Genomic DNA, 22668 nt, shown 5'->3' on the forward strand with positions numbered 1-22668 from the left:
CAGGCAAGGGATGTGGCTGAAAAGAACTTTGCTCTCTATAAATGTTTCTACCGTGTTAAAGGAAAGGCAGGAAAGGGCAGTTTGAGTTTGTTCTCTTGTCCGTTTCACACCACCAAACAGACTGATTACTGCTTGTGTCTGCCCAGACAGCTTAACCCCTTCTCAGACTCCAGGGTGAATAACAGCACTTGCATCCACACAAAAAAAATGTGTCTGTTGCTGAAAACTTTCTACCACAGATTGATCTCTGGGGTTCCTGTTGACCAAAAGCATTCTTTTTGGTTTTGTTAAATCCATGCCGCTGGAAGCATAGCATTGCTGTCTGATACCTGTACATCACTAACCAGCGGTGAGGATGTGATATGAAAGAATATTTAATGCATGTAACGAGGAACAGGAGAGGCGGGTGCAGTTTGTGTAAGTGCAGCCAGCACATCATCAGACCTGATTGCTCAAAGTCTTTAGCAATGCTGACAGAATAAAACAACTGCAGGGACAATTTTTACCTGCTCTTTGGCAGATCGTGTTTATTGGGTTTAGCGTGGAGCTGTATTCACTGGCGGCTTCTTACCCAGGTGCGTGACGGGTGGTGAGTCACGTGTGCTTCAATGTGGGAAGCGGGTTTGAAAACTTGCTGGTAAGACATCACCACGTTTGACTTTAGGGTGAGAGGAATCGAGAGTAAGTAGTGTTTCTCTTCGAGCACCCATGAGCTGATGGAAGGTGCTCTGACAGTCTCAAGGAAACTGTGAGCACTGATGGTTGTGTGTACAGCAATGCTCTCCCCCTTGCAGATGTGGTCATATACCAATGATCCATATCTAGGAGCTTCCTCCAGCTCTTTGAGTAAAAAAACCAGGAGAAAAGCAGCAGGGATTCATGTCTGACTTCCCTGCAAGTGTTTTGCCCTGATGCTCCAGGTGGGACAAGAACATTGTTGTTATTCACTGCCTCAACAGCAAGTGCTTTATGGATCAGCTTTTCTGTACACGCCATACAGAAAGTCCTCTACGCCAATGAGGCTTGGTCCTTTTTTTGTTCACAGCGAGCTAATCCACAGTTTCTTCACTGCAAACATGGTTTAAATCAGGAATGATGCCACTGAAATTGGAGGCAGGCGGCAATTGTGGGTTTATGCTAGGACCACCAAGGCTTATGTTAGGCATAGCAAATAGGGTACGTCACTGCAAGTAAATTCAGACAAGAGCTTTGATTTTGATGGGAATTGTGCTGGAATTTCAGCTCTAGGACTAGTAGCAAGATAGCACTAGAAGTTCGGTATGTTTTTTCTAAATAAAAAGTGTAAACTACATGGCAGAATTCACTTTGCTCTGCACACAGCCTGTGTGGTGTTAATTAAATCCTCAGCTTCTTTTTTAGTGGAAGGAAGACTGAGGAAACGAGTATGAAATCAATTCTACATTTAATTAAAGTAATTCTCTTCCATTCAGATGCTTTCCCACTATGATATTGGTGATGCAGTTGTAACGGTGAGCCAGTAGGAATCACAAAGAAATTGGTTTTACAGAAACAAAATTGACTTAAAAAATTAAGAATTTTATGGGTAGCATTACAAAACCAGGAGCGTAAGGTAAAAGCCCAGATCTCTGCACAGAGAAGCTTTTGCTTTGTTTATAATCCCTCCTTGGAATTTTTTTGCACTGGCTCAGAACCAGTGTTTCAGGTGTTTTATGGTAATGTTTTTTATCATTTTAATCGTACCAGATTCCTGTAGAAACCTCAGGCCAGTCCTTTGGTCACACATTGCTGCTATCCTAAGCCAACTGGGAAAAGAAGTGCAGCAGGTCTGGATGGATCCTGAGAGATGCTGTGGAGTGATGAGTACCAGGCACTATCAGAAGACTGATGTTTACTAACTTTTTGGTTGACTTTTGTTCTTATGCTTTCTTTCTCTGTCTTCCTGTAGGTTATAACCCTGGAAGGATGGGTTGACATCATGTATTATGTGATGGATGCACATTCTTTTTACAATTTTATATATTTTATATTGCTTATAATAGTAAGTATGAACTGTGAGATGCTCCCATTCCTTGTCCTTGTGGGGTAAAGTTGTTCCCTGGGCTTTTCACAGAGAAGAGCTAGCTAGAATTCGGCGTGGGAGACCTTCCTCCCGCCATAAAGTGTAATCATGCAGGTTGTGATTAGTGCTGTGGGGACAGATTATTGGCTACAACAGTCCTTTTTAGTGTCACATGTGATGCATAGTCACAGCTTGTCAAGCCATATGGTCTTCCCTCCCTCTTACTCGCCCAGTCTTGGTCTTGTCACCTTGATGTGTCCTAACTATCACGCCTTGGCCAAGCAACTGCTAATCAGAACAAAAAGCGGCGAAGCTGTAGCTTTTCTTCCGTTAGCCTCCTCAATGTGCCAGAGGACACCTCATTTCACTGAAGGGCCTTTGTTCAGTTCAATAGTTTGAGAACTATTGAACTTCACCTGAGCCCTTTAAATAACAGCAATAATAGCAGTGCACCTTTCTGAGGTCTTAGGGTGCTGTCGTTCCTAAAAACAAAGTATTTCTCACTGGAGGTGCTGGAGGTTGCCTTCAGAAGCTGCCATTCCATGTTAGCACGGTTCTTTTTTTTTTACAATGGGAACAACCTTCTCCAGGGGTCTACATCTGTGGAAAAGTTAAGCATTTAAGTCAGGAGGAGAGTAGAGGGAAAAGTACCATGTAGATGTCAGGTAGGATGTGGGACAGAGGCACTTCGAAGTGCTTTTGTGGCTGGATATTCTTTATATATATAACCCCATCCTCGTCAATGTGGTTTTGAAGGCCTTGGGAAGTCAAACCACCACAGCTCCCACCACCAGTGGGAAAGGCATGGATCAGAGCAGTGTGAGTTTCCCAGTAACGGGTAGGATTCTGAAGCCAGTGATTTTTGAGCCTTTAGCAATGGGCCATGCCTAGTAGAGATTTACGCTCCACTCTTTTGAGCCCTTCTCTACATATGGATCCGGGCAGAAAAGCCAGAAGGTGACTAATCTCCAAGTCACTTGGAGCTGGGAATGGCACCCTTGTTGCTTCTCAAACACTATCCAGGCTGATATTACAAACTGGAGAATAGCACTGCAAGCCATCTCCCAAGGGCTTCCCCTGAGGGTTCACCAGACAATGGTTCAGATTAAATCCATACGCTTCCTACTGAGCACAGCACAGAGGTTTGGCCATGTAGACAGTGGCACTTTGTTGACGTCAGTCCCTTTCACGCCTAAGGGCACTGATTCTCTGATGGGAATATTTGACATTTTCCTTTGGCTGATTTATGAACCCAAGTGGTGAAAAACCAGTTTGTGGGCTCAACAGCTGAGGAAAGGATGTAGCCTTAGGTCACTTCACGTTCTTGTCCTTGGGACTTCATTTTGAAAACCTGGTATCACGCAAGAACACATCAACTCAACTAGACAATAAATCAGGCCTTTCTAGGAGCACTGAATCTCCCGGAGATGCATTTCTCTGTGTCAGAGAGATACAAGAGTATAAGGTCACAGATACCTGGGCCCTGACTGTCCTCAAAATGAGGGCACGCTATACCAGGGTGTGAAGTGATAGAGGAAGAGAAGAGGCGGTTTCAGTACAGCACAAATTGGACTTCAGACCATCTTTCCTTGCAGGTTGGCCGGGTGTTCCCTAGTGATCTGTTTTGTGGTGGTAACTGATTGCATTGTGTTTCATACACCCTGTGTTAGTAGCAAATGTCATCACTGTTGAGGGGAGGAAAGTGGTGAAGGCTATTAACAGCTTGCTTTGCCATTGCCAAAATAATTTAACAAGGCTTAGGAGCAAATTTAGCAGCTCAGGCACATGTTGACATAACATTTGGTGAGCACACCCTGAGATTTGGCATGTTTGGAAATCTCGGGATTTCTAAGAACCACACTTCAAGTCCAGACAGCATGTGGTGGTGAAGAGCATGTCTTGCTTTGTAAAGTCCTTGCTAGTTCCTTTCCCTGTGTTTTCTCCAGGTTGGTTCCTTCTTCATGATTAACTTGTGCCTGGTTGTGATAGCAACACAGTTTTCTGAAACAAAGCAGCGGGAGAACCAGCTGATGCAGGAGCAGCGGGCCCGTTATCTCTCCAACGACAGCACAATTGCCAGCTTCTCGGAGCCAGGTAGCTGCTACGAGGAGCTGCTCAAGTACATCTGCCACATCTTCAGGAAGGTGAAACGGCGGACAATACGCCTGTACAATAACTGGCAGAGTAAGCGCCGGAAAAAGGTTAACCCAAACAGCACCACAAATGGGCAAAGCCACCGAGGCAAAAAGCGCATCACCTCCATACACCACCTCATCCACCATCACCACCACCACCACCATCACCACTATCACATCAGCAACGGGAGCCCTCGGGGGCCATGCTCCAACCCTGAGATCTGTGACCTGGAACTCAAGGTCATGAAACCTGGAGGCCAATTGATGCTTCCCTCTCCATCCCCCAACTTGCAGAGCCCTGCTCCTCCTCCGGATTCGGAGTCTGTGCATAGCATTTACCATGCAGACTGTCACGTCGAAGGACCACAAGTGAACTGTAAGTCTTCCAATGCCCCTGCAAGCATTAAACTGACTGCCGGACTCTCCAACCATGGCAACATGAACTACCCTACCATCCTGCCTTCTCCAACTAGCAAAGCCAGTTCTGTTCCGGTTCCCAAAGGAAAGAAGAATGGCAATTCACCTGTAGCCATGGTTAAGAGCCCTGTAAATCTGGGCACGGAGTCTTATGGGAAGCTGCAGCAACTGGTAGGAGAGCATGGTAAGGACAAACAAGCTGATTTTTTTTTTGCTTAGGAAAACTGGGCAAAGGGCAAATTGCTCAAGAGTTAAGCTGTTAATGAGAGCCATGTAGGGTGCTGAAGATGGAGATTGTTTTGTGAATGCTATTTGAACTGAGCACCAAAGCCAGAAGTAGGGACAGGTTGTTGGACTGAGAGCTCTGTTCCTTCTACCCTTGTATTTGCAGTCATTGGGTAAAGCAAGATACAGGATGGTCCAGGCAGTCAGTTCAGGCCTCTTTCCTGTGGTTATAAAGCATGTGGTTTTGAGCTCCTCTCGTGGGCTTAGTGATATCCTGGAGGTTCTCCCTCTCTTCCCACCCGAGAACAGATCTATGCAGCCCCTGGAATGACATCTCTGGTGAATGAGATGCAGCCCTGCAGCAGAGAAGCCCCAGCTGCTGGGAGGTGGTACCTTGAAAGGGAAGAGCAGGTGGAAGCTGGTGGAGAAGCATAAGGTACAGGAAATGTTAAGAAGTTTAAAACAGGGAGGCACTGAAAGAACTCCAAACAGATACTTCTAGAAACCCCTAGTTCTGCTCTGACAGGTCCCTGAGCCTCCGAATTTCTTTTTGGCAAGAGGAAGCGGAAGGTTTGGAGGAAGGCCTATGGCCACTGCAGGGTCTTGCCCTGCGCCAGTCCTCAGAGGATGCGTGCGAGGGCAGGAGTGTAGCAGAGCTACAGGTCTCAGGCTTTCCCTCTCATCTTTCCCCATGTGCAGAAGAAGTGTAGGACTGAGTGTTACTGCAGATTTGGAGCTCCATTCGGTCTGAAGGAATGAGGAAAATCTTGGGGACTCTTTTGTAGCTCTGTCCCATCCCTATCTGTACAGACTGCAGCCACACCAGCACTGCTAGTTAGTGTCGTTTTAGCTCCCTTCACACATAAATCACACACCGCTGGAGTAGAGATTACATGCAACACTTAGGTTTCTATTTTGCAAAATGTTTCCAGTCCTCATGGCTGGAGCTAAAGGCTGAAAAATAGAGTCTCAAGCCCTCAAACAGTAAAAAGTCAAAAAGATCTAGCTTCTATTTTTTAATCTCTTTAAGCCAAACTTGTCATCTGTGTTTTTCAATGCCTGTGTTTTCCAAAACTGTTTATCTGTGTGTGCATGGACACAAATATTTATCCTAGTGATGTATGTGCTGAAAAAATACCAAGCCTAGCTTGAGGGGGGGTCACAGAAAAGGTTGCTTGCCAGATAGGTTGGGTGGTTTGTCTTTGTTAGTATTTTTTCTTAAGTGACCATACAAAAGGGTAAAGTGGATTGTTTATAGAAATTGCCTTTGGCAGACATTTCTGTATGCTTGGGAGCTAAGCAGGAGGGCAGAAGGGGGCAAGGTTAGTTGCAATGTTCTGTTGTTAAGTAAGGGCTTTATATGAATCGCTTGTTCATCTTTAACTACGCAAGTTAATGAAGGTTATTATGAGAATGTGTATTTACCTTGAGATAAAAGCCCAGGTTCTGGAACTGGGAAAGCAAGGATGAGCAGAAGAGCTGTTGCTTGGAAGGCAGTGCTCAAGTCAGAAGTTTGGTCCTTCGTGCTTGCAAGGGGATCTGCTGCTGGGGTCCTTTTCAGGAGAAGAAAGCCCCAGATCTCAGTCCCAACTGTGACATCCCAGGGCCACTTCAGTGACTTAGGAGATTTTCACATAGCCTGTGGAGGCTCTTTGAAAGCCAGAGGTTAGATGGAGTTGCTATTAATAATGCAATTATAGTATCCTCTTTTTACAGAGGCATTTCAGCCCAGAGGATGCCAAAATGCTTTAAACAAATCTCCTGAAATTGTTTTGTCTCTTTCAGAAGTGTGGTCATATCTAGGGGAAGGGGTGGATGCCACAGCTCTTGGCTGGTGAGCGGCAGCTTATCTGGCACCCTGAGGAGCACAGGGGCTGGGAAGGGAAGCAAGTCAGCCGGATCCATCTGGAGACCCTGTTACACAATGCGTCAGTGCCCAGCTCTTCCCCTCTGTGGCTCTGGCTCTTTCCAGGCCCTCCTTCCCACTCCGGCTGCAGCCCCTCCTGCCACACCAACAGGGCTGAGCCGGATTCACTTCTGTACCGCAACCATCTTCGTACAGTGGGGATGATGGATGTGTCTTCCAGGCTTCAGGAGGATCTTTAGGTGCCCAACAAGCTAGCTTCTGGGGGTGTAGCTCTGCCAGGCGCAGCTCCCAACTCATGTTTCTCCATCCCAGCCTAAGCTTGGCAAAGGAACCATGTTAAGTGCCTACCCTGTGCTCAACAGGGAAGGCGAGGTGGGCTCACAAGCTCACCCAACCCTCCTGGCCTCAGCCTCTTTGGGCAAACAAAGAGCTATTTCACTTAATTCTCTCTCCACTCTTACAAGTCAACAAGCAGAGTCTGTTCACTGCAAGACTTGTGCAAGGAGAGCACACAAGTGATAATTGAGAGCATTAAGGAGGCATTAGCAGCCAGGGCACTCACAGCCCCAGCTGGAAACAAGGTTGGTGTCTGCTGGGAAAGATGCAATTGTGGGAGAGAGTATTCTCTTCCCTTCTTTTGTTGTGGAATTGAACAGCATAAAGTACAGCCTGTTCCTCCGTGTTCTCGTGCCCTGCAACACTGTGAGGTTATTTTAGCAGGCAGCCAAGGAGACTCTGGTATTTTGAAGACATCTGCGGCGCCAGTGTTTTTCATATAATTTTTAACACTTTGATAGCATTAAAGACTTCTGGCAAGCCCACTACCTCTGCTATCCGTGCTACTGTGGCCATGCTGCAGTCTTCCCTTGTCAGACCAGTCCTGATCAGAAACGCCATGCTGATGTTCAGTGCTGCACCAGTGCTGCTTGCGGGTTGAGTAAGGGGGCAAATATTTCTGATCCTCCTGGTGTCTTTGACGTAATGACCGGGAGGAGAACAGTCCTCTCCTGCAACGCTGTTTTGAAGGCCAGTGATATCTGAGTGACATTCAGGCAAGTAAAATCTATTTTGACTCTTGTCACAACCCAGTTCTCAAGTTAATGGGGTCCTTTATTTCATTTGGTGCTGCCTTCTCTTTAAAGACGTCCTCAAGTGTCAGCCAGGAGTAGCTGAAATCAGCAGCATTACTGCTGGGTGAGCTCCAAGCTCCTGGGCCCGGAGCCGGGAGCATCCACGGCCTTTTGCTTGGTCTCCCCAAAGCCTATCCAAGTGTCCCCATCCAGCCTCCAGTCAGGGGCACGTTACAGGGGAAAACTGTCCCCTCACCTTATTTCCCTGAATCTCAAGGGAGGTTTTCATTGATGCTTGAATGGCATTTTGTAGGAAGGATCCCATGCTCGCAGTATTGCGTTCCTGGTGGGTTTTTTCTGCCATTAATATCTGGCTTCTAAATATGAGGAAACTAGGGATTTAGTTTCTAAATAAGAGCAAATAAAATCTGGTTCCTGTTCCACCCGAATCATCCTTGTTACACTTGTCCATATCGTCTCCGTACCCTGGCTCTGTGAGGGCAGCCAGCATTTCTCCTCACACCACAAAACATGTGGCAACGTGTTTGATATTAAAACACCCTGAACACTCGGTCCTGTGCCTCAAGCGAAGAATTCACCTGAGCTTTATTAAAGGCTGAAGGAGGGATGAAGGAGACTGAAGGGACTACGTGACTCTCCGAGCTGTGATCCGTGGTCTGTAACCACCTTTGGTCCATTTCTCCCTCTCCCTCCTCATTATTAGCTAAATGGAAGCGCTATCTAAATTGGGTGTAGCAGCTTGATAGCACTCAGATCACCGCTAATGATGTTAGCCTGGTCAGATATAATCAGAAATAATTGAAAGTGAGAGGTGTGCCAGTCAGTCTATCCCCAGCGGCAGAACACAAAATGGCTGCCACGCTGTGTAGAGAGAGGCCCCTCGGCCCCGCGTCCATGGAGGGGGCTAGAGGGTGGGTGTCATGGCTTGGGGAGAGGGGAACGGGGGAAAAATGAGACAAAGCGAGAGCCACTTGGGTGGCTATAAGGCTGTATTAGGGTACTACATTTATTTGAGGGTGTGGCAGAAGCTGCTCTGCCCGGGACAGGCCCAGCGCCGCCCGAGTGGGTGAAGCACTGGCAGAGGCTGCCCAGGGAGGTGGTGGAGTCACCATCCCTGGAGGTGTTCAGGGAACGTGTGGACGTGGCACTGCAGGACATGGTTTAGTGGGCATGGTGGGGTTGGGTTGGTGGTTGGACTTGATGATCTTACAGGTCTTCTCCAACCTTAGTGATTCTGTGGGGCTGTCCACCATGCTGAGGGTGTGAGGTGGCTCACGGTGTGCATCTTCCCTTGCAGGTCTGCGGCGGACGCCCAGCCGGCTGTCGGGGCTGAGCGTGGCCTGCCCGCTGCCCAGCCCGCCGGGCGGCACGCTGACCTGTGAGCTGCAGGACTGTCCCTTCTGCGCCAGCCTCCTGGAGGACCCCGAGTTCGCCTTCAGCGAGTCCGACAGCTGTGACTCCGACAGCAATGGCGTCTACGAGTTCACCCAGGACCTGCGGCATGGTGACCACAGAGACCAGCTCCAGCAGCAGCGGGGCAGGAGGAGGAAGAAGAAGAAAAAACCCAAGGAGAGGAACAAGGTCACCCGCCTGTGGAAGGCTTTTGGCAGCAAGCTGAAGAGGATTGTGGAGAGCAAGTACTTCAACCGGGGGATTATGATAGCCATCCTCATCAACACGCTGAGCATGGGCATCGAGTACCATGAGCAGGTGAGTGTGGGACTGGCCTGAAGAGCCCTGAGGGTCTGTGGTTTCAGGTGCTCACAGCATGGCGGCTTGCGTGGTGGCTTGGGGTGACTCTGTCAAAGCCATGCTAGAGGAGGAGCAAGCAGTTTTTATGCAAGTTGGGAAACACCAGATGGGACCAAGGGCCTGATCCTGCAGACGTGTAATGAGCAGGAGTATCCTTCTGTGTGCGAAATGCCTGGAAGGTGGCTGGCAGCGCTGCTGAGGGGAGTATTTAAACTGGAGAGTTTAAATGTATGTGTTAGGGTGCGGCATCTCGGAGCCTGACTGCTTAAGTTGTTTGCTGTGAATTATTCATATAAGCATGAATTGTTCTGGTGGAAATACCCCTTTGGTCTGACGGTGGTGGTGCACAGTGGACCTTGCAGTGCAAATAACCTGTGCAGAAGTTTCTTCTTTGATCTTGGACCTTTAAATAAAGACTTAAACTGTCAGGCAATGCTAAAAGCAACAAAGAAAAAAGTTGGTTTCTCCCTGAAGACTCCAAAACCTTTAATTTGATCTCATAGGCTGCAAGAAGGTCTTTCTTTTAAGTGTCTGGAGGGAGAGAAGAGAAATCATGCTGTTCCCAGTATTAGTCTGAACATGGTGATGGCAGAAAGCAGTGCTGGAGCTGAGGACAGCCTGTCCTTGTTGTTGGCCGATGGGAGCTTGAGGGGCTGTGCGATGGGAGAGGGAGGTGAGCCATCTGAGGATCTCCAGTTGGTCACTCTGGGGAAAGCTATGCTTTTCTGGGCTTTTCTTTCCTGGAAAAACAGGTTACTTTCAACTGTTTTCTCAAGACATGCTCTGGAATTTCTCGTGCCGCCTATGTATCAGGTGCAGAAAATGCATCCCAGTGAGGCCAGGAGATCCTCATGCTGATCTTCTGTAAGGCGCATAGTCAAAGATTCATCCAGTGCTCCCCCAAAATCTCCACTGCAGGATCAGGACCACGAAAAGGTTATTTATAAAGCTATTCCTCCCCTCTGCCTTGGTCTGTCCGCCCAGGAGTGAGGAGGAAAGGCAGACAGAGTAGTATAGTACATCCAAAGGCAGGACAAGAGGCTCTGCATTTTCTTCTCTATCATTTCCCAGGTTTAAGTCTTGCTCTGGACCATGGCAAACAATCCTCCAAATTGCTGCTGCTTTACTTTCTCTCCACTCATGTGCTTTAGACCCCTACATTCTATGCTATCTGAGATACAATTTCTTTCAGAAAAGCAAGTACTCGGCTAAAACACACGAACCTCAGCCGTGCAGCAATAAATTGGCTCACACTCACACCAGAGAGCGTCCAAACCCAACAAAGAAATAGCTGTCGCTGACAGCTTTCTGTCTGGTTAGTTGTTCCACAAGTTTTAAAATTAGGGAATACACCTCTTCAGTAACCTTTGAATAGACCATTTATTCCTTGCAGTGGCTGCATTTCTGCATGGATACTCTTTTGTCAGGCGGATACAGCTTTGTCAGTCCTTGGGTATTGCCATGACGGGAGCTGGGGGAAAACCTTAGGCAGGCTGCAGTGAGAAAGCCCAGGAATCGCGTGAAGTCTGTCCACAATCACTCGTATAAAGGTAGATTGTGATAATTAGATCCTTGCTGCTAACAAAGGAAAACTGTAGCCGGCAGGTTTATATTGGATTTTACCTTGTAAAAGATTTGCTTTAAACCATCTCAAAGCCAATGGCAATAAAGATTCTTAAACTTTTGGCTACGGAGCATCAGACTCCCGCCAGCTTTGCTCACAGGCACTGCCCAGCATGGGCCCAATAAAAAGGGAGGAATTTTGAAGTGAAACCTGTAAAAGTTCCTCCACGTGCCTGACTGCAAAGCGTCTCTGGTACGCAGCGGGGATAACGGGCCACGGAGCTGTTAGAGCCCAGCTTCGAAACACCTCGCCCAAGCACTCTCCTATCACCAGAGTGACCTCCAGGGCATCGCCAGAGGCTGAGACGTTATGTGAAAGCAATAGAAAATGGCTCTAGGCTCCCAGACTGTTTGGCATGAAAGTCTGGGGTTTCTGTGAGCAAAGCGGGGTGATTTCAGAACCCACAGCTCTCCTCCTGTGAGAATTGGCTGCAAGACTCGAGGTGGGGAGCTGCTTTTGTGTGGAAATAAGGAGGAGATGCCTAAGCGAAGCTGTCACGAGCCCACAGCGTGGTGTTGGGACGGAGGGGAGGTGAGAATGGCTCGTTTTGGGTACGCCACGATCCTTGCCAGGAAAAACAGTTTGATCACAACTTTCTGGTTACTGGGTGACGGATGCTGCCCAGCCACTCTGCACCTCTGCTCAGAGCAGATAGTACAAGGCGAGAAGTTGTGAGCCTTCCCCAGGCTGTTAACCAGGCATGGGTGTTACCATCGTCTCCTTCTCCATCCTCCCAAGGGCAAACCTGGAGGCCATTCCCCGAGTCATAAGGATTTAGGAGCTGCCTACAAGGATAGCTACTCTGTGGCTCTCCTCCGCTTTCCTTGCTCCCACTGAGCTGTTCAGTGTTACCCAGAGAGCAGGGTTCAGAGGTTCCCCTTGGGGAGGCCTCCTGTGCTCTGTGCCTGCTGACAGCAGCATGGGCAGGGGACTCCGGGGCCCTGGAGCCCTGCAAAGTATCACCTGCCATGGAGACATTTGCTCTGGGTGGAACAGCTTAAGCAGGTTCGCTGGTCTCAACTCTCGCCACTTGTTTTCAGCCATTGACTGGTTTTATCGAACGGGGCTGCGATCAGCGCAGCAGCCACAGGGAAGCCCTCCCCAAACCTCACTGTCTGTACGGAAATGCCCAATCCCTTTTATAAAAAATTATTAATGGCTGCTTGCTTTCCTTTTCCGGCTTCTCAGACTTCATAGTCATCAGTGGCTTTGCAAATAGATGGGCACACCATATACATTTTTATTTCAGAGTGCTGTTCAAAGCCAAAGCATCGATCCTCTGTATGTGCGTGGGAGGGGTGGAGGGTACTGACCAACATACGGCGTGGAAGATAGAGCAGTACTAGTCTGTGGTGGTTTGTCTCGCCTTTCATCCCGGGACATAGCAGCCCTCTGCAGAGAGGTCTCACGGAGCCCTCTTGAGGCAATCGAGCATTATTGTCCATATCTTCTGGACGAGGAAATCGAGGTTGCAAGGTGACAGGCTGGAGACGAAACCCGGTGGGCTTTACTGCTGGCCCTTCTCGTAGCCGCAGGGCAAGGGGGCATGTGTGCCCTAGCAGCCTTTGACAAGACGGGAAGGTGATCTCTGTCTGTCTGTCCCACATGCTATCCTCCAGATGAATGAGAGAGACCTGTCCGTATCCAAATCCCCTCAAGGCTTCAATATGTGTTTTTATGGGAATTTGAAGCTCACAGCAGTCTGCTCACGCGGTTACTCGGGCTGCTCTTGACTAACATAGCTGGCACCAGCCCGTTTAATGCATGTAGCCCACAAGATACCCTTTTAGGCAAGGATCCTGTCCTGTGGCTAAAGGCACGACCGCTTTAGCAGCTAGCTGATTCGTGGGAAAGATGAAGAGCTGCTAGAAGTGCTTTGCACAGAGCTGTCCTTTAGCAGCCCTGCTCTTCTCGGAGGCAGATTAAAGATTTCATGGCAGCAGAGCCGGTTTGCGGCAGGAGATCCGGGTAGCAGGAGGCAGCTGATGATGGGAAGCGAGTTTCTTTGGGACTTCAGTCATTAGCGGCAATCGGATCCTCCTGCACAGCGTATCGGCAGGGTTATCAGCCAGCTCTGTCTCCAACTGCCACATCGTACGTGGCTGGTAATTAGGAGGTTACAGGATGCTGTTAGTTAGCAGCAGCACAACTTGTATTTCAAAGGTTAATTGGCTGGTTTGGAGTTCCTTCCCCCCTTCCTCTTCTGCTTTATTTATTTATTTGTCTATCTCCAGCACGAATAAGCACTCCCACAGATGAGGAAAGCCAAGTACAAAGAAGGCAGCAATCCTTGCATTAATCTTCCAGGCAATTTCAATACATTGGATGATTTTGTTCTGCATTCATTGCAGCTGACAATTCTCCAGAGTATCTGAGAACGTGCCATGGCACTGCAGCAACCGAGCAGGAACAGTGCACTCCAAAAGCATGACCTCTGCCATGCCTTTGGGGCACTGGGGAGAGATGCTGGGCACAGATGGATCCTGTTCCAGGAGCTGTGTTTCCAAGTGCCTCTCTGCCACTGCAAGCTGATACCTTTTTGTCCCGGAGTCAGCTCCTGTGTGTGCTTCACTGATCCATCTGAAGAAATAATTGCTCCTTCTTCGGTCTGCCTCGATTCCCAGCTCCCCGATTGTCTGGTGGAAGGACAGAGTCCTGTTTGTTTGTCCAAGAGAGATGCTGGCGTTATCCCAGCAGAAGGGTGAGCTCTGAATTCATTCCTGAGGACCTCTGGTTTAAGTTGTGAGGAGAGACCCCCACTTGGCTTCTCAGAGGAATTTGCAGAAGTAGCTGTTGATACTTGTAATGATTCCACATAAAAGGCTCAATTTACATCAAATGGCACTAGAAATGCTATTTTATATTCACTTCTCAGAAGAGAAGTACAAATTAGTATTTGTTCCAAGCTATGGCTGTTCAAAGAGCTTTTAATTGCTTTTCTGATCCCTCACCCATGGCACGTTTTGTTCAGAGCAGCTGTCTTTGGAGTAGGTTGGAGCTGACCTTGGTGGGCACCCAGTGCTCCAGTGCTTATCGGTGTAAGAGAAGTATTGGTTCTGAGTAGCTCGTTTTATTATTCTGGAGTAAAAGTAATTCTGTGTGATTTAAGGTGGTAACTAGCTTCTCTAGTGATGTTCTATTTTAGCATTTGTCAATTTTGACTTTAAAAATTGGTTTGGCCTGGAAAACTCAGCACTTGCTCAGAAAGCAGAGGAGAATCTTTCAGCAGTGTTTGAAGCAAATTGCTTAAATTCCTTTTGAGTTGTGAGTCAATAAAATATTATCCTGATCTGAGATTCTCACTTTCAGCTAGCAAAACTTGTTCACTTTTCCAACTTTTCGCATGATCCAGTTTTAAGAACTCACACATTGGCTGGACTTGAAGCAAACAGATTCCCCCAGCCCAGGATGTGAAAATTCAGCCCAATGTGTTTGTGCTTATTGCTTAAATGATGTGAGACTCATTCTGCCCTTAGTAGTCCCTTGGTTTATGCGTTTGGGCTTTGTCAGCTGCATACCAAGCTGTCCCTGCTTGCTCCCCCTCCGAGGTCCTAGCAGTAAGCGTGGAGTGGACGGCTTTCCCCATGCACAGGTTTGGTAGGCAAGCTGCCTCAGTCGAGAACACGTTCTGGGTCTCCTGAGCAGAGGGACAGAAATTTGGCTCATTTGACAAATACCTTGTGATAATCTGAATTCTGTCGCTACCTCTTGGGATGGGAGAGAAGGGCTTTATCCGGAGACCTTGGGGAAGAGAGGTGTTTTCCATTCTCTTTTGTGCCCCAAGATCATACCACCTTTTTAATGCTCTCCAGAGCACACATTTACACCTGGCAAGGTGTCATTCCCATGTTAGAGGGAATCAAGGGTCAGAGGCAAGATAGCATGAACCGATAGCAAATGTTGGCCGTTAAAAGCCAGGTGTCCCGGCTCAGGGCTAGATCGCTGTCTGCTGGACCTTAGCAGCTTTCATGGCAAAGGGTGTAAATCGGCGTCCTTCCACGGGGAGCCTACCGTGAGTGGTGTTCATGGAGCCTTCTCTCTCTCTTATTCTCTTTTGTAATTTAACTGACTCCACTGCTCTGTTTTCCTTCTGCTGGATTGTATGTTCTTGGTATATTTTTTTTTACTATATAAGGGAAAGCGTACTAGAGATCCGTCCATTCCTCTGCCTCCTACCAGACAGGAACAGCACCTCTCCAATGCAGAAACTGAGTGTAATAACTCATTCGAGTGCTGACATACTGAGCAGTCAGGGGAGAGTCAGGAGAACAACAGAGCTAGTCATGGTGAGGGGAGTTTGCAGTCTGATCTGGTTCCTATAGATGTGCTCATTAGTCTGGGGAATAATATTAGGATATTCCCTGTGGAACTGTAGGCACGTTTTACCACCACCAATGGTTCAGTTCCTTCCCCTCACTTACGCCATTAGTTGTTCTCTGTGGTGAGGAATTGGCCGTATAAATCACATCTGCTCTCTGCCAAGATGACAGACTTCTCAAGCAGGTGATAGTAGCGTGCTTCCCAGCATGAGTTGTTGTGTGGAGACTGGAGATCTGCACAGCACCAGTAACAGACCCACGCTGCGTAGCCACAGCGTGCGGGACCCACCAGATGCGTTTCTTCCATCTGGGTCGTGCAGCAAGTCCCCCGAGACAGTCACGGTGCCCTCCGAGGCTTCTGAGACTGAATCCATGAAACCCCCGTATTCATAAACACGCGTGATGGCAACGGGTGGTTATATATAGAATGTAGACAGATTGTTTGCATTTCAACTGGCAGGTGAAATAAACCAAGTGTAATATAGCCCCAAGAATGAAAGCAGAGTGCACTTGCCAGCTGCATTTCATCACAAAAATGTGCGTAAATCACAGCCATGGGCGGCCAGCTTCAAATGTTACGCTGACAATGTCTCTAATGTGCTCCGAGACAGGGAGGCTTGACACAGCTGGACAGTGGGGTGTTCGCTTTCTGCAAAGGGAAACTGCGATGAGAGAGGGCCTGTAATGAAGAAAGTGGCTTTCACAAAGAAAGAGCGTGGCGTTGCGCTGAGCCTGTGCCTTCCCGCTGGCTGTCAGCTGAATGCTTTTCATCTGGGAGTGGGTTTGGTGAGAGGGAGGTTGGCTTTGATCAGGTAAGCGCGCCTCGGAGCGAGCACGCTCCGCGCTCCAAAGCAGGCGTACCTCATAGTCCCTTGCCTGAGCAAAGACAAGATACAAGTTTGAGGAAGAGCTTGAGCGTCTGGTTCATGGCAGCTGTGATCAGCAGCTCCAGAGAGATTGCAGAGCCCCAGTCAGGTCCCTCCGAGCAGCCCCCGTGGCTTTGGTACTGCACATGGCAGCAGCTTGCCATCCTTCCAGCTGCCTCCATGAAAGGCAGCTGGGCTGCAGGGACAAGGACAGGGTTAGCAGAGGAGGAAATGCGAAAGACTGAGAGAGCCAAACCAACCGACGGGGGCAGGAACACGTGCTTAGGCACCGTTGGCAAGGCTTGGAGAGGAACGTGCCCTGGAGTGGCGGGAAGCAAGGAGTGGCTTGGATTGTCTGAGGAGCTCTGGGGAGGATGCAACTGCTGGTCTACCAGGAACAGCACCTCCCATGTTAGCTGAGGCTGTCTCTTTGGTTCCTTACACTTCCCCAGTCTGTCTGCATCCATCTTTTCTCTTCTTGGATTTTTTTTTTTTGTTCCACAAGACAAGGATTGCGTTTTGTTCTGGGTACATCACCCCGCCATGTGGGGCTCCCGGGCAGGGCCTGCTGGGTCTTATTACAAGTAATAACAACAGCGGGAATGGGAACAGAGCACTGCACCTCTCCTGGCGCCGGTTTTTGTGCCTGGAGGTTGCAGGTAGACTCTGTGAAACTGAGTTTACAGCCCAAATTCAAACCAAATGCAAGAGGAGCGTAACCCAAGGGGATATTCAGATAAGAGGATGGGGAGGGTGGTACCTGATGGTGCTGTGCCATGGACTAACGGTGCCTATAGATCAGTGGTTCCCACCTGTTAGGAGGCAAAGGAAATAGTCACGTTTAATTGATTACTTTTGTGCATTTCCAAGCACTCCCTGGGGATGACTGCTTTCTCTGTAGACTTGGAAAATACAAAAAGGCTTAAAAATAGATTTAACTGAAAAAATGTTAGGAAGGTGTAGAAAAGACAGCCATGCCACACCTGAGAGCAAAGTGGGGTTAGTATTTAGCAGTACATAGGAAATGACGGCAACTTAGTCTGAAAGCTCTGTGCAGAGATTCAGTGGTATTGCTAAGGTGTCCTGTACACCGCCCTTCTCCGGATACCTTGGAGCTGAGAGGCAGAGCTGGCTGTCCCCATCAGCAGATGGAGGAACTAAGATGCTCAGGGTAGCAATCTAACTCCTTACACCAGAAGAGAAGAACCACTGCAAGGAAATAAACAGGTATGTTTACTGCTGCTGTCAACCTGAGTCATGAATTTTCCTCAGGTTTTAACTAGGGTTCTCCAGCTGGGACAGTGAGATTTTCCAGAATTATGAATGAAGCTTTAAATGTCTCCTTGAAACCTCCTTCTGGATCTTTTGTTACAAGATCAAGATGCTTTTTTATAAATGGTTTTGAGAGGTGGGGGGAGAAAGCTGCATCTGAAAGGAGTGAGACTCTTACTCGAAAATGAGGGAGATTTGGCATGCCTGCATGCATTCTTTTAAAGCTCTATTTTTGTTTGCTCTGTCTGGTTTACAGCCTTAAAGACAGCCTGACTCCCAATTTGGCAAAAACACTCTGTGCACAGGCCTTGTAGCATCGGTGGTAAAGCTTGCTAGAGCAGGGAGTCTGCCACCGAGGAGGACGGGGCAGGAAGACCACTTGGCTTCTCCCCCCTGGTGAAGGCATTTCTCAGGAGTTTTCTCTCCTGCCTGATGCCTGTACAAATCAATACCTCCTCTCTCCCCACCCTGTCCTTGTCCCACGCACAGACAAATCCAAAAATTTTTACTATAGTGCCCCTGGAGAAAGCAGCAGGAAGAGAAGTCTTTATTTTATGTACTCCAAAGGGAATTGACTTTGCTGCAGACAGACGGATCCTGTAGTTCTCCGACTTTCGGCATGACTATACATGGACTTGTCTGTGCTTTAAAGTTAGTTTGGACTGAGGTGGTTTATGAAGCCAGAGTGTGCTGGCTGCTCCTAGGAGCCCTACCTGGAGCTTGGTGATGGGACAGGGGGAACAAAGCCCTGGCTCTGTGCTCCCCAAGTGCAACTCGCTCTCAGAGCTATCCGGAGTCTAGGCAGAAACTTTACAGCTCCAACCTGCCCCGAATCCAATCAATAAGAGGAAATAAATCAAACCACGGGGAGCTGCTCGATATGGGAGAGAATCAGAGTTTTCCTTTTGTTCGTGAAGGGTTCAGAGGCAAAATATCAACCCTGTCAGCATTGTTCCTCCCCGGTCACTGCTGCCTGGGAGCGCAAACAGTTTAAAGTCATTTGTGTAAATTAGTTTCAGCCAGAGAGTCTGAAAGCGCCGTGGGTTGCCGGGCAATTATCTCCTTGCGAATGGCCTGCGTTATGGGGGCCATGTTGCAGAAGATCTCTCACTTGTGCTAAGGTCTCTTGAAGCTGCCAAAATAAGAGATCAGCATCTTGAATGTCTTTAAAGCAGAACTACTAATACGGTACGTTGGAGTGCTGGCAGGTATCGGCCGATATGTGTGCCGAAGTACAAGGGACTGAACTGCAGAGCGTGGAAGTGCAGGGGGACTAAATGCCAGAAATCCCAGTTTATGCTGAGGGCTATTAGGAGCTGCGAATGCCTCCGAAAGCCCCTAGAGCCGGAGGTGAGTGGGGGGGAATGGCTCCCCACTCCCTCTGAGGACAGCATAACCCACCAAAACACCTTTCAAAGATAGCCAAAACAGCATTCCCGTTGCCCACTCTTCTTTCCCTAGCTGTGTCCCCTCTTTAGGGTGCCAATGGGATCTCCTAAGGCTCAGGCTGGAATTATGTTATTTACATCCATTCCTTCCCGCTGCCAGAGTACCCGCAGATACTGATATCCCCCCAAAGTAGCAGGAATCACTCCCTTGCTGTAGTGTGGGGAGTTTGATGGCTGAGGATGTGCCTTTGCTCCTTCCTTTCTCATGCAGGGATTCTCCCTGTTCCTGAGGCTAAGTTTAACCTGTGAATGAGTGATGGACAGGCAGGCTGAGACCAACAGACAGATACTGACCCTGCAGCTAACAGTGGAGCAGATGTTTCCCACCTGAGCTTGCAGAAGTCCTTTTGTATTTTAGAAATGATTTAATGCTATGGGTTTCCTCCCACTCCCTTTTTCCCCCTTGCCTAGTCGGTGTGTAATAGCAGAGGGTTTCATACATATTTGATTTTTTAACTATAGCATGAAATCTGAATGCTGTATTTACGGCCACAGCTGTCGCTCCTCTGAAAACATGCAGTGAAACGAAGGTTAACAAGTTTGGGCTCTCGGGAAAGCATGTAAAACAGCACTGCAGAAGACTTTGTGTCATCACACCGGAGTGAAGGACACGTATTTTCTGAGGTTCTCCCGTCCAGGGTTATTTATCATCATCTGAAGCAAATACTTTTCTAATTGTATATCCTTTTTGGAAATTCTCGAAACCCCAAATCAAATTCTTTTCCCTTGTACAATATACACAGAAAGTACAGAATACAGAGCCTGAGGGGATGGTTTAATAGTTTAAGAATCAGGTTGGCACTAGCCAGACTTGACGCAGCCATATGTTCAAATCCCAGGGGTGACCGCTCAGCAGGAGGTAGACAATGCTCCATACCATTTATTGTGTGTTCACTTAAAAACAGATGGCCCGATTACCGGGGCTGAAGGAAGAGATACTCTGCATCTCTTCCAAAGAGCAAGGGCACACCGCGCTGTTCACTCCCCCCTGCCACATTTGCACTGTTTCTGTGTGCTGCCTTACTCCTGCGTCTGCACGGTCTGACGTTTGAAGCCCTGGCTGGTTGATTTTAATGGAGATTAGCTTAAATAAGACAAAATAGCTTTTGGCCTTTGTTTCAACTTTGGTCTGACAAGTATCAGTTATACTTGGGAATAGTGTACTTGGTATAGAAGGTCTTGTTAGAGCCTTAGGGCTCGTGGCTGTGTCTCTCTAGGGTCACTGCACTCAGGTTTGGGCTCTGTTTAGCTGAGGGTAGTTGTGTCAACACAAGACGTGACGTTTCAGCCCTGCCTACGGGCCTTTCTGTGTCCTGGGAAAAGCAGAGCGGAGCCAAACTGGGACCTAGCATGGGTGTTGAGGGAGTTGGGCACGGGTGCAGACCAGAGCAGGACCGTACGGATGGGATGGGATGTGAAAGCTCTGTCTTAACGATGCAAATGGTGAAGCCATCGAGATTGATGGGGCTGGGGTGTGGGAGAGTTCAGACATATTTCTGGTAATCGCATCCTTCCTGTTGTGTGTTGTTTTTGTTTCTAAGACTCTAAAATAGACTGTGTAGGAAGTTGCAAGATTTGGACTCCTCTGCCCAGTTTTGCAGATGAAGGAGATAGAGCTGCTCTGAGAGGCAGCCAGACGCAGCTCCAGTGCTCCTCTGAGAAACCTCTTAATGCATGAGGGTCGCTTCTGCCTTGCAAATGCTCGTGTCCCTCCCTCTCCCTATCACATTCACGCCGTAAGGAAATCAGGCGGGCTGTCCTCTCCTGTATTAATGCCCCATTGCCTGTAGCTAATTAAACTCTGCCCGATACTCAATGTAGCATGTCGGTTTGGTTAATGCCTGTCAGCCAAAGCGGTAACTTACCCCCGTTATCTGCGGCTCTGAGTAAGCAGTCAGATTCTGGGTCTCTAATTCAGTCCTCTCACCCAGTGTTTGCAGCTCACCCGAGTTTTTGCTGTGCTGAATTCGGCACCCAGAAGGTGCCATTCCATTTTTTAGCATCTCCATAGAAACTACTTTGGAGTTGCAGAGTTGCAGGGCTTGTGCAAATTTAAAAAACTAATATAATGGTTCAGTTCGATTGGGTTTCAGACTGCTGGTCGCTTAGAAGGAGTGCATGTTTCAACGATAAAGTTGGAAAGAAAAGCAGCAGAAGTTCTCAAAGGCAGAGGTGAAACAATTTTCTGCTATATGAGCCCAGGATAAAGCTTTTATGATAGCATAAAGTTTATCTGAAGATTGTTTGGAGGGAGACACAGACACATTTTTTACTCTTCCACAGAAATCTAGGTAAATTTCTTGCCTAGGAGGATACGTGTTTATGTGCAAAGCTACTTTTTCATGTGTGAGCTCACTTCTTCACCTTGTTAACACAGCTGCCTCTCGGTTTGACCTCTCTTAAAAGGTTTCAATGCATATAGATTAATGTACTTTTGATGTCTGGGCTAATCAAGTCCTGTGGCTCTTCTGCTTAATTTTCTAGCTTATAGATAGAGGCTCAGCACTGCTCAGGAGTAGCCAGGATTGGACCTGGGGTTGGTTTGCACCTGACTGATAGAAAAGTTAAATCTGTGTTGGGCAGCAGAGGCAGGCGTGAACAGAGGGTGCTTCTCTGTAGTAATTTGGGCTTCTCTATCTCTAGCACAACTGCCTAAGGCAACTTTTAGACAGGGATGAACTCAGAAACAAATAAAACATCATTAGACAGCAAAGGAGGAAACTCCTTGCTGTGCTCAGATGTCCAAAGGTCGCAGTGGTTTAGCAGCACCAGTCCAGGTCCACGGTCACCAAGGCAATAGCTCATTGCCATGGAAACACTTGCCACCTTCTCAAGCAAGAGCATCTGAGCAAGTCCTGATGTTTAGCAAATAATTGCTTGAGATCCACTGTGTATCCCACCCCTCGACACGTTTGGGGACTAAGAAATAAAATAAATTGACAGTTTTCACCGTGATCTATCCATTTTGGGAAACCCATGAGGAGGATTTCCATCAGGGCAGAAACATTTGTGAGCTCAGTTGCTTTCTCAAGGGCTCACTGTTTGCGCATGGTTGTTTTAGCTTTACTGGTTTATTAAAGCCACTATGCTGGAGATTGCATCGAAATTCTCTTTCGCTCCCACTCTCTACAAATAAAACCTTGTGTTGCCTGTTTCATGTGAGAACTGACATAGCTGTTTGGAGGATATGGATCAGTTTGGCTTATTCTTGGGGTTGCCTCTTCGGCAGGGGGTGGTTGGCCCCGCTCCCAGGGCAGGGAGCTGGATCAAAGCCCCGGTGCGGCTGGCGTAGCCGTGAGGTCTGGTTAGAGCAGAGGGCTGGAGCAGCCCTTCCTGTGCTCCTGTTCCTCGTGGCTCTTGCTGCGGGAGAAGTGTCCCTTCTGCTAGTCAGAGCCACGGCAGGGACGTGAAACACTCCTGGGAGGAAAACTTGAACGTCACATGGAGGAAGGTTGCAAATGAAATCCTTTTTTTTTTTATGTTTGTTTGTCCGAGCTGTCGCTGTCTGACAGGTTTTCCCCAGGTGAATGCATGATGTGGGCAGCGGGTTGGCAGAGCCGTGCAATTCAGTAGGGCTGTGGAGTGGTCGGGCACTGCCCCAGTGCTGTCAT

General features: G+C 48.2%; 1 protein-coding gene across 1 annotated transcript in view; it reads left to right on the top strand.

The window, feature by feature from the left end:
- CACNA1H (calcium voltage-gated channel subunit alpha1 H) overlaps positions 1-22668 on the top strand; it is a 258550-nt gene that overhangs the window by 165303 nt on the left and 70579 nt on the right. Inside the window, exons 7-9 of the mRNA XM_059826531.1 lie at positions 1928-2020; positions 3988-4777; positions 9074-9486. Coding sequence (XP_059682514.1) covers positions 1928-2020; positions 3988-4777; positions 9074-9486 — 1296 coding nt within the window. The remainder of the gene's footprint in view (positions 1-1927; positions 2021-3987; positions 4778-9073; positions 9487-22668) is intronic.

This window comes from Gavia stellata, chromosome 18, assembly GCF_030936135.1.
Source record: "Gavia stellata isolate bGavSte3 chromosome 18, bGavSte3.hap2, whole genome shotgun sequence".
In the NCBI taxonomy this organism is placed as follows: domain Eukaryota; kingdom Metazoa; phylum Chordata; class Aves; order Gaviiformes; family Gaviidae; genus Gavia; species Gavia stellata.